The sequence below is a fragment of the Cervus elaphus genome, chromosome 5, assembly GCF_910594005.1.
Source record: "Cervus elaphus chromosome 5, mCerEla1.1, whole genome shotgun sequence".
NCBI lineage: Eukaryota > Metazoa > Chordata > Mammalia > Artiodactyla > Cervidae > Cervus > Cervus elaphus.
This window is the reverse complement of record NC_057819.1, coordinates 122,449,571-122,461,605: the sequence shown is the minus strand read 5'-3', so window position 1 is coordinate 122,461,605 and position 12,035 is coordinate 122,449,571. Positions and strand designations below refer to the sequence as shown.

The 12,035-nt window shown below is 58.3% G+C and overlaps 1 protein-coding gene across 11 annotated transcripts in view; it reads right to left on the bottom strand.

Annotated features, from left to right (window-relative positions):
* CCDC57 (coiled-coil domain containing 57) overlaps positions 1-871 on the bottom strand; it is a 114,561-nt gene extending 113,690 nt beyond the window's left edge. For all 11 annotated transcript variants that reach the window (XR_006341360.1, XR_006341355.1, XR_006341359.1 and 8 more), the window contains exon 1: positions 741-871. Coding sequence is in view for 5 of the 11 variants with exons in the window: in XM_043905139.1 (XP_043761074.1) it covers positions 741-786 (46 nt within the window). In the remaining 6 variants the exon portion in view is untranslated. The remainder of the gene's footprint in view (positions 1-740) is intronic.
* Between the last annotated feature and the right edge of the window lie 11,164 nt (positions 872-12,035).

Sequence of the window (12,035 nt, the reverse complement as noted above, 5' to 3'; positions counted from 1 at the left end):
AATAACTGACTCATAAAAGTCAAGGAATGACTGAGGAAGAGCTCCAGATTAAAGAATAAGAAAGAAAACACGAACGGTCCTGGATTGGATCTTGTAAAAGAGAAAAGTCATCCGTGGGATAATTGCTGAGTCTGAATAAATCCTGTACATTAGATCATATTTTTGTATGAGTTAAGTTTCCTCAGTTTGCTAAAAAGAACTATGGTAACATAAGAGATTAACATTTGGGGGCACCTCGGTAAAAGTACCGAGGCAATCTTTATACTTCTTTTGCAACTCTTTTGTAAATCTCAAATAATTTTTTTTCTTTAGTTACTCTGGACCAGGCTGTCTGGGTCTGAACCTGTCCTCACTGGCTGTGGAACCGGTAAACTCTCCCATCTCTGCAGCGCCCACCTCTTCAGGTTCCTGAAGGGGTCGAATAACAACGCAGAAAACTCAAAGCGTGGCGCCAGCGAACGCCCCAGCCTTCCCACCCCGTCTGCGACACGGGCGCTGCAGAGAAGAGTCCAGGCTCTGCGTACCGGGCTCCACGGGCCCGGCACCGCTCTCGCGCACACAGCCCTGCAGGGTGGCCCCAAGGGAGTGCGCGGCGTCTGGCAGGACTTGGACGTCTCGAGTTTTTCCAAGAAAAGCGACGACGCCCGTGAAAAGCGACCCAAAGGGCCACACCTTCTCGTGTGGCGGGCCCCTGAGGCCCCTCGACGCCCCGCCGCGTAGCCCCTGCGCCCGCGCCTCACCCGGAACGCTGGCCCCGAGCAGCCTCTTGTCCCTCCGCGTTGCCATGGTAACCGGAGTCTGTCGGCCGCCATCCGAGCGCTCTCGGTACAGCGCTCGGGTTCCGCCGGCCGGAAACGCGAGCCTGACATCTGGTTCCGGGTTCTTCGCTCCCCGCCCGTGCGCAGGTACACCAGAGCGAGGAAGGCTCCGGACTATAGGGGGATGGCAGGTGGCCGGGTTCCGCGATCCCGCCGGTCTCGTAGCCCCGAAGCTGTTGGCGGCTCTGACGGGTCGTGGTGGGGCCTACAGGGAGCTGTACCTGGGAAGGAAGGGGCCCAGGCTGCACGTGGGCGTGGAGCGGAGTAAACGTCCTAGACCACTAGAGTTGCGTCTTCACGCGTGGGTCCTCCGACAGTGAAACACGCAGACACTGCGAGGGGGCTCCGGGAGAGGCGGGCAAGCAGTGAGCTCTGCGTGCCCGGGGGGAGCGGGCTCAGGGTGGCGGATGGCCTTTCTGGCCAGCACCCTTGTTCTGGGCGCTGTTGCACTGTGTGCTTGACTTATGAGAATTCATGTTTGCACTCATAACCTGTGTGCTTTGGTGTTTGTGTGTTCAATTATGAGTTAAAAAAAAACAAACAAAAAAAAACACCTCACAGAGGCAACGAGCAAACCATTATGCCAAGGCCCCCATCCCATACTTCGAGACCCTCTTCCTCAGCATCTGAAGGTCTACTGGAGCTGAAGAGGACCACTTGTCCCAACAAACGGAGACACCCATGTTCAGCCTGGCCAGTGGCACCGCGGAGCTCCAGGAAGTAATGGGCACAGAGACAGTGGTGGCAGCAGAGAGGGGGACATAGTCTTTGGTCCAGCCTCTCCTCCCCATCTGTGTTTTCTCCACCCTGATGGCATTCTAGCTGCACAGGGCCAGTCCCCAAGCTGTTCCTACCAGACCTCTCAACACAGTTAATAGTAAGAAAAGCTCTGCTTTAAGAGGCAGCTCTTTGAGGGAGGTCCAGGTTATTAAACATCAGGCAGATCAATAATTCAAGCCTCCTGGAAAATGGAAGATGTGATCCTATCAGTGCACAGAAACCACGTGAAAATAGCCCTGCCTACCTGCCTGGAGAAGCCATAGAGGATCCGCATGACCTTTAACTGATATCCCATAGGCCCTGGGCAGCCTCACTACTGCCCCCAGTCCAGCTTCAAAGGGCAGTTCAGCTTCAAACCTCAGGCCCGCTCCTCTTGGTACAGTTTTCTGGGACTCTGTTCGCTCTTCTCATAAAGTAGAGATAATGCCTTCCATTCCTCATGGATTTAAGAACCAGAAACAACAATATGAACTACATGGGTGCTGGGTCAGCCCAAGTGAAGGGGCTCTGGGGTGTGTGTGTATAAACCAAAAGGGCCGAGAGGATACACACTTTTGAATAAAAATAAATCCTAACAACAAATATGAGCTCTGCACCTCACCATCCATGTTCTGAAACCTGACCAACCCCACCATGACCCTCTCCCTCCAATTACCCCCACACTAACCCTAACCGGAGCCCTGACCTTGACCCTAACTCTGTGACTTCACCAACACTAATCCTACCCCCTAACTCTGACCCACCCAACCATAACCCTGTCCCTGCAATAAACCCCACCCTAACCCCGACCCTGGGCACTAACCCTAAGGGTGGCCCTTGATTCCTATGGTGGGGCCAGCTCCTACCACTTCAACCGCCCAATATCCCAGAACCTCTGATTCCCTCACCTGAGCCCCAGATAAGGCTTCTGGGGTGCTGGGCCCAGAGAGGGATGGTACTCCCCTGCCCCTGCACATCATGCAGCCCCCAGAATGATGGAGGCCAGCGGTGGGCCCTCAGCATCCTGGGAAGGACCTTGTCACTCCTGGTGGGCCCACCACCCCACTAGGGTCTGCAACTTTGTCCACTTGGGCTCTGAAGCTCGGCCCCTTATCTCTGCCCCATGTCCAGGAGTTCAGTAGATGCTCATGGAAGGGGAGAAGGGACACGCTGATCACTCTCTACCCAGCTCCCTGTCCGATCTTCCCACAGGTCAGGCCAGACCCAACATTCTCCCCATCTGTCTCCCCTGACCTGCCCACCATCCTGCCGGTCAGACCAGACCCCCTCTTCCACCCAGAATGCCCTCTGCCCACCCTGCAAGGCAAGTGACCCTTCAGCCAGCCTGCTGCATCCACACTGTAGCCAGTGCTGACGGACCGTGTGTCTGTCCCGGGGCCGCACAGTGACCACAAACCAGGGGTCTTGAGACAACAGTTCTGGAGGTCACAAGCCCAAATCAAGGTGTCTGCAGGGCTTTGCTCCCTCCAAAGACCTGGATAGAATCCTGACCCACCCTTTCCAGCTTCAGGTATCTAGTGGCGCTATCCTTGGTGTCCCTCAGCCCACTGACACATCACTCCACTCTCTGCCTCCATCATCACATCGCCTTCCTCCTGGATCTCTCTTCACAGGTTCTTTTCCAAAGACACCAGCCCTATTGGGCTAGACCTACCCTGCTCCCATGTGACCTCATCTTAACTAATTACATCTATAAAGTTCCTACTTCCAGTGACTTCCCTGGTGGTCCAGTGGCTAAGACTCCACAACTCCCGATGCAGGGAGCACAGCTTCGATACCTGATCAGGGAACTAGATCCCACATGCTGCGACTAAAAATCTCTCATGCCACAATGAAGACTGAAGATCCTGCATGCAACAACTAAAACCTGGAACAGCCGAATATATAAACATATTTTTAAAAGTCCCTATTTCCAATACATGTAACTCCATGGCTGATTCATGTCAATATATGACAAAACCCACTGCAATGTTGTGAAGTAATTAGCCTCCAACTAATAAAAATAAAGGAAAAAAAAAGTCCCTATTTCCAAAGAAGGTCACATCCTGAAGTACTGGGACCAGAACACATCTTTTTGGGGCCATCATTCAACCCGCCACAGACTGCTTCCCCTGGGATGATAGCTCTCCAGGGCCAGTTGCCCACAGGCCACCCTGTTCTCACTCCTCACAGATGTGGTAACAGAACAGTGGAGGTTTAGGTTAACTCCCTGCCCAGCACCTGCATGACTAGCATAGCCAGGATCAAACTGTCCCTGCACCCCGAAGCATACGGTGGGAGCATGTGAGGGTTCAATGCCTGTGGGATAATAACAACATTGCAGGGCCGCTGAAGGGCCAGCAAAGGGCTAATGCTGGACCTTCCTGAGAAGCCAGTGGGCTCTGAGGAGCCCTGCTTCCCAGTATGTCATCTGGGATGGCACCCATATTGCATGGAGCCCTCATAGCCACACTCGAGTGATTCTAGAACTCTCCACACTTTACAGATGAGGAAACTGAGGCCAGGGCCCTCAGGAGTGGGCCAAGGCTGCCAGCCTGGAGGTGGGGGTCAGCCATCCTGCTCCCATTGGCGCCCCTCCTCCCCCACACCTAAGCTCAAAGCAGATGTCAACACTGGGTGGCAGGCTAGCTCATTGTGGGGTGGGTAAACCAGGATGGCCACCCATCAAAGGGCTGGACTTGGGCTCTGGCCCCCAGATCCTGGAATGTTGCCTGTCCTGGGTGATCATTGAGTGACCCCTGTGTGGGCACACTGGCCTGGCAGCTGGATGCCCTCTGAGGACAGTACCCCCTAGTGGTGGCAGAGAGAACAAAGAGCTGCCTGTCAAGGCCCCCATTCTGACTGCCCAGGACTCCAGGTCTTTCCTCCAGTTTTTGGCCACAGCACCCATGGTGCTGGGAGCTGACCTCACAGTGGGAGCCCTACTGCAGGCCTCTCATGGGGTCCCCAAATCACAGGGATCTGGGTGGGGCCAGCTTGGACACATGGCCTTGAGCAAGTCACTTCCCCCTTGGGTTAGGAAGGTGCCTGTGCTGGGCTGCAATGACCTACCCACTTGCTCACAGGCCCCAGGGCAGGAAAGGCCAGGCTGCTATCTGCTGCCTGGGCCTCTGTGTGCCCCGACGGACTTCCAGAAGGGGGTGGACCAATTCCCTGGTGGGATCCCAAGGAAATAGGGACCACTGGGGGCTCCGTGGGAGATGTCCTTCACCCCTCACCCAAGAATGTGCCACGCCATGATCAGCCAGCTGAATGGTCCCTGCCCCCGTCCCCAAACAAGCAATGCCCTGTGAACTGGGCAGCAAACTGGGGCAGGGGAGGGCACCCTCATGGCCCACAACCAGGAAGGGCCTCTGGTGGCAAGCACAGCGCTCCTGGAAGATACTAGTAAAGAGGGGGCCCAAGGTAGCCATTTCCTAGAGGTCAAGGCCTGAGACAGAGGCCCGGCTCTGGACGTGGGCAGGACAGAGGAGGGTATTCCTTGCGAGACTCATGTCAAAGGGACGAGCTGCCCAATGAGTGGGAACCAAGAGGGGGTGCGCCTCACCAGGTCAGCTGACCCCGACAGCCGTCTTGCCCGGGGGGCTGGTGTCCCCCTCACTTTGCTGTCCATTGCAGTTCTGGGCCAGGGGTTCTGGGCTAAGGAATTCCAGTCACCAAATCCCCAGAGACCATAAGGTCCACACTCTGGGGTGAAAGTGAGGAGGCCAAAGGTGAGGGAGGCCGGGAGCTGGAGTGGCCAAGCAGAGTGGGGACAGGACCCACTCGCATGCCTTCCTGGAAACCACCTGTGAGCTGGCACTCAAGGGGCAAGGGACTGGCTGTGTCCTACCCTCCCCTGAGTGCCCCCAGGCATTCTGCCGAGCTGTGCTGAGTCACCGGGAGGAGGAGGGCTGCGGTTGGCACAGGAAGGTTGAGCAAGGCCTTTCTTCTCGGTGGCTGCACCTACGCTCAGCCTGGCACGAAGCCTGGTCCACTCTCTCGGCCCCTTGGTGGCTCCTGGCCTGGCTCCTTGCCAATCCTGGCTGTGTCCTCCAGCCGTCCATGCCGGCCTAGTGAAAGCCAAGGGCGGGGTGGGCTGAGACATCCATATCCCCCACCTCAGGAGGACTTTCCTAGGCCTCCAGGGGCCAGGCAGGGGCTGGGGCATGACCTCTGTCCCCTGGGGCTGAGATGCTCCAAGTTGAGATTAGGGGGTGAGTGGAGAGCTATGAATCTGGGTACCACCTCAGAGAAGGCAGCCCAGGTGAGCCAGTTGGAGCCCTAGACAGTAAAATCAATTAACAAAAAACCCACACCCAGCTCACCCCTAATCAAGTAGGCAGATCCCCGGCGAGGGTAAGGTTGAGAGAGTCGGCCAAAGCAAGGTCAGGGGCTGAGAGCATGGCCAGAGCTAAGTTGTCTGGGCCACCAGGCAGCCCATCTGAGCAAGTGAGACCTGAATGGTGAAGGAGGAAGAGAGATGGAGGCCTGGGCGGGGGGGTGGTGGGGGGCGATTGGGAGGCTCCCTCTGGCCGCTGTGTGGGAAATGGGCTACGGGGGCGGAGAGGAGGCTGGGCGGTGTGTGGAGGCACCCTTCCCCAAATGTCCTCACTCACCTGCATTCATGAAGTGCCTACTCTTTTCTGGGCACCATTCCAGACCCCAGGGCAGGCAAAGCTCTCCCAGCCTTGGGGGGCCACGGCCCGGGCCTGAGGCTCTGCAGGACTTCCCTGGGCCCGGATGTGGGAGTGGGGGAAAGAGGGACTCCAGGGGGAGGCCCACTGTGCAGGGGGCCCAAGGTACTGAGGGTCCTCAGGGAGCCTGGGATGCAGGGGTGCCTTGGGGTCACGAATAGGAGGATTGTCTCAGGGGCCCTGAGAGGGGACAGAGCTACCCTAAGATGGCCAGAGAAAGAACATGGGGTCTAAGAAAGTGCCACTGCATTTGAGGGGTCAGGGACCTGGACAAGGAGTGTGGAGTACAAGCGTTTGCCAGGTGCCCCCTGGGCAAGGTGTCCCCTGGGCAAGGTACCGAGTGAGTGGGAGTCTGTGCTGTGTTGGGCTCAGTCAGCCTCCTCGGCTGCCCCGACCTGGGAAGGGGCATCGTGCCTCACCTGGAGAGCAGGTGCACTTGCAGGTCAAGGCTGGCCATGTGAGCAGCTGCTGCCAGCACAGGTTGTGTGGTTGCCAGCTCTGTTCCAAGCCCCTGGCTGAGAGGGCTGTGCCAGACCTGCCAGCAGAGGGACCCCCCCACCAGCTCCCAGTGGTCTTCCAGCCCCCAGTCCTTCCCTGGCTGGCCACTCCACCGCTCTTAGCCATGCCTCGCTCAGGCCCTAGGTTGGGGCAAACAGCAACTGGTGAGGTGGGTGGGGGCACAGGGAGGTTCAAGTACTTTGGCCCCCTAATTTGAAGAGCCGACTCACTGGAAAAGACCATGATGCTGGGAAAGATTGACGGCAGGAGAAGGGGGTGACAGAGGATGAGCTGGTTGGATGGCATCAACTCAATGGACGTGAGTGTGAGCAAACTCCGGGAGATAGTGAAGGACAGGGAAGCCTGGCGTGCCGCAGTCCCTGGGGTCACAAAGAATCAGATGTAACTTAGCAACTGAACAACAACAATAACATCTCTCACCTATGGATAGGGAGGGGACCTCAACACCAGGCTCCTTGTCTTCTCTTATTGAGATCTCCCCTGGAGCTGAGTCGAGAGAGAGAGAGAGCGCGCGCGAGAGAGAGATGTGGGCAGAGAGAGGCAGGGCATTTTGACACCAGTGTTTTGACAGAGTCCTGCAGAAGGGTAATGTACCGGGCCCTTTGGGAGACCTCAGACCTGCCTCCCGCTGGCCAGGATCCTCCCGCATTCGCCTGACCCCTGAGCTCAGGCCCCCAGTCCCACCTAGGGAGGAGTCACATTCCAGGGAACAGATCCACAGCAGGCTCACTGATCTCCCCTGGGAAGAGGGCACAAACAACACATGCAAAGGTACAGAGGCCTGGAGGAGAGCCTGGACAGAAGAGTCCCGGGAGCCTCTCAATCTGGCAGGGTCGGGGTGGGCGCTGCTCTGCCACATCCCCGGTCTTCACCTCTCACAGACATGCCATCCATACCTGGCCAGGCCAGTGGCCTTGTGCCCACTCCCCATGCCCTGCCTCTGCCTGCCCTGCCTCCTCTCTGCCACATCTGGGCTCAGGTCTGCACTTAAGTCCTTCCTCCCGCGGGGTCAAGCCCGTTTCCTCATCTATGATGGGCGAAGGGGAGAGGAGAGCTCCTGAGAGCATCACAGGGTACCACAGGGTGTGGCAGTGGCCTCAAGGCTGAGGCTACTGTCTTCAGAGCCCGTGGCCCTAAGAGTTCCCCTGTTTGCCCCCTGTGGGTGCCCCAACCTTAATGCCCTCACTGGCCGCCCAAGGCAGAGCTCAGTTGAGGACAGGGGTGGGCGTCAGGGGTACAGGGTGATGGGTGGCTTTGGGAAGATGGAGGGAGACTCCAGGCTGGGACAGGCCTCAATCTGAAAGCCAGCAGATAGATGTTGGTGCAGGAGGGAGTGGGGCAGGCTTGTCCCCATGGGAGCCCCGGCCTGGACCCAACCAATCCTGCTGGACGACAAGGCAGGAGGGGGATGTACCTGACAGGTGAACTGGGTGAGCTTTCAAGCCCTCCCAAGAGTGGCCACTTTACAGGCAGGACACTGAGGCCACAGCATGTCAGGGTTGACCTGGGCCAGCTGCATGGCTCCCTCTCTGTTGGGCCCCTTCACCCCACGAGAAGAGTCTTGGGCACACCCGCCCAGTGGCCCCACTGACCTTGGGTTCTGAATGCTCTGGGAGCAGCATCTACCCCATCTCAGTCCTGTCTCTTAATGGCATGGGCACTGTGGCCACCGAGGAGAGGGGCCATTGGCCCGCCCAAGTCTGCTACCCCTGCCTGGACCCAGACCCCCCCCAAGATGCACTGCTGTCCCTTACCTCTCAGGTGACACCCTCCCTTCCGGGCCGTTGAAGGGTCAGGAGGAGTAGGCAACTGGGGCAGCCCTCCTTGGGACTGAGCTTGGCCCAAGGAACAGCAACCAGCCAGATCTGCAGGAGAAAGTCAATGGCTATCAGGGGATCACCCACCAGGACCTAAGGCAGAGCCCACCTGACCCCCAGTCACAACCCCTACCTCAAATTCCTGCTATGGACACCCCAATTTTCCCATAGAACCCCACTTCAGACATTCCCACCCGATTTGTTGTGGTTCGGTCACTAAGTCATGTCCGACTCTTTGCAACCCCATGGACTGCAGCATGCCAGGCTCCCCTGTCCTTCACTATTTCCCAGAGTTTGCCCAAGTTCATGTCCCTTGAGTCAGTGATACTATCCAACCATCTCATCTTGTGTTGCCCTCTTCTCCTTTAGCCTTCTGTTTTTTCCAGCATCAGGGTCTTTTCCAGTAAATCAGCTGTTCCCACCCCAACAGACACCTCCAAACCTTACCCAAACCCTCACCTCCCAGGCCCAACACTGGGTGGGGAGGACAGGTGAATCAGGGCTGGACTGGGCAGGGGTCTGGCCTCTGCAGCCTGTTTCTATCTCTGCCCACAGCCTGGGCCAGCCAAGTGGTCAATAGGTTAATTTTTCAGGGCTCTTGTTCTGAGAAAAAGCCGAGAGGCAAGCAAAGAGGAAGGGGAATGGCCTGTCTCAAGGAGGGGCCCGTGCACCACTGGCCTCGAGTCTTCTGGAAAGGCGGGCTCCCCACCCTGCATTGTGGAAGGTGTAGCCCAGGGGTGCTCTGAGTGAGGACCGGCTGTGACAGTCCTGTCTCCAGGTCCCTAAGAACAGTGGGGTACAGGAGCTAGACCCCACAGCAGGGTGCCCTAGCTCAGCCATCAAGCCTGTCCCATGACTTGGCTTTCTTCAACTGACCCAGCCTGCACTGGCCCCGATCCTGACCACAGGGTGGTGGCAGCCAGTGCTGGGTGGCACAGGCAGGCCTGGGGCAGGACAAATGGACTGGGTGTGGCCTGGAGTCAGGTGGGGTGCACCCAGGGCTCAAGGATGGGCCATCTGCATGGCCTCATTGAGCCCAGGAAGGCTTCCCCTCGCCTACAGTCAGGCTCTGTGTAGGAGCAGGAGGCCTGTCCCACACCCTCCCTGGGGGTGCTGCTGCTAAGACCCTCAGAAGTCTCTCCAGGTTTCAAAGATCATTTTCGGTGATAGTGGCACAGTGGAGCCTGGTTCCCACCCACTGGAGCTCAGACTCCGGGATGAGGATGGGCCTGGCAGACTTCTTCTCCCCTTGGGGACGGTGGAGCGCAGCCCACCCCCCAGGAGCTGCAGCGGCTGGGGAGGGGGTGCAGGCAGCCCTGGATGCTCCTCAGTGCATGTTCCAGGGCCTGATGGGACCTGCAGCTGTGATTTGGAACAACTGGAAGAATTAGAATCCAGGAAACGGGGCAGGTGGGGGCACTGGCAGGGGCGTGGTGGGCCGCGGGAGAGGACAGGGCCAGGAGCAGGTTGGGTCATGAAGGAGAGCATCCCCCCACCTCGCCAGGAGCAGCTGCACCTCCCCAGGTCACCCACCCGCTTCCCTTTCCACCCACTCCTTTCTCATAAAGGGGCAGCCTGGGGTGGGGGCTTGCCCAGGGCGCCTGTGGGGGACCAGGCACTGCAGCCAGGCCTGGGGTGGGTTGCGCTGGCCTTTTCCGCGCCTGCCCTGCACCACAGAATGGCGCCCACTCCTTCCCTCCTGCGCTTAGGGCTCCTGGCCCTGGAAAGAAGCCTGAAGCACCCAGGGGGAGGTCGGGGCTTGGAAGGCCGAGGGTCTCAGGTGGCGGAGGTTCCTGGCCCTCTGTTGCAGGGCCCCGGTCCAGGGGAGGACCTGGGGGGAGTCTGCTCTGCCTTTCTGCTGACTGGCAGCAGATTGGTTTCCCATGCAGAGCCACACACAGCAGCCATCACTCTGCCACCCCGCTTCGGTCTTCCTTCACATCCCCAGTCAAAGCTAGGGGGACTTCCAACCTCTCGGTGAGACAATCCCTCTACTGCTAGCGGGGAGGGGGCGGGGGCTGGTAAGCAGGTGCCTGATCAGCCTGCCCCCCCTTTCCCCTCTGGTCTCCCATGGGAGACCATGTCTGAGGGGCCCTGGGTCTGAGAAACTGTTCTCTCCCTCCTAGGGGCTCCTGCAGGATCACAGTGTCCCTGGATAACCATCCCCAGCCCTCCCAGATGGACCCGGGGTGGACCCCAGGGACTCTCTCAGATCACTGGGTGGGGGACCTCCCCAGTCACAGAGTTCAGAGAAGGGGCCTCCCCAGTCCTAGTCTAAGGGGCGCCGGGAACAGTCAGGAAGACCCCAGCCACCCCACATCTGTCTCCCCTCGTTGGCCACTCTGAGCTCTTCCATTTGGGGGCAGGAGTCGGGGGTTGGGGGCTGTAGGCCTGGGGCTCTGGTCCCTGTGGTGGTGGTGGGGCATCAGCTCCCAAGTCTTATGAAGATGGGGTAGGGCATCTAGGTGAGGGCAGGGTGTGGGTCTAAATGATCTGAGGCAGAGCAGGGAGATGCCCCACCCCAGAGGTTGGAAGTCTCAGTACAGGGGTGGGATTCTCTTCTGTAGCTCTGCCCTGCACCCCCACGGATGCCCTCCCAGGTTGGTGTACCTTCTACCTCCAGCTGTGAGGAAGCCAGTGATCGTTGTTGGTTGGTACAGGCAAATGGGGGTATCACCTGAGACCCTATGGGGACCCCATTCCTTCCCAAGGGCCCCTACAGACACCCAGGGTCCAGGCCAACTCAGTGGGGCTTCTCCTGGCAGGGCTAGGCAGAGCTGCTGCAGGAGGGCTTGGGCTGGGCTCCCTGCTGTCTTGTATACGCATGCCTATGTGGCAACCTCTCTAGCATGTGGGGGTGAGGGTGGTTGGGCCCCAGGCCAGGGTGGCAGTGGCACCTGGCCCAGCCTCTGTGATTGCCAGGGCTCTTTGGACAGGGGATGGTGGTGGGGTGGTCTCCCAGCATTCGGAAAAAAAAAGATCAGAAGTCCTCAGTGGACTTGGTCTCTCTGAAAGAGTGGTTGGATGGTGAACTCTGGGCTAGAAGGCCCACACCACCCTCTGCCCACCCCTCTTTACTGTGCCAAGGTGGGTGAGCCACCCCACTGGCCTCTGGAGGGGGTAAGTCTCCAGAGGATGGCACACAGGGATGCTCACTCTGTCACCCTGTCTGGGATGAACAGAAATCTTTGAGATAAACCCCACAGACACCATTGCTTGGTGTCATTGAAGTCCCCGAACACTTGGGGGGTCTCGGTGGAAAGTGTCCTGTGACTTGAAACCAGTCACCAAGTGGTGTCCTGGGCCCAGGACACCAGTGGCCACACTCTGGTTCCTCTTTAAACCTTAGTTCTTTCCATGTTGCAGATGAGAAAACCCGGGTTTGAAGCACCTTGCCTAGGACCAGCTGCGATTAAATCTCCCCT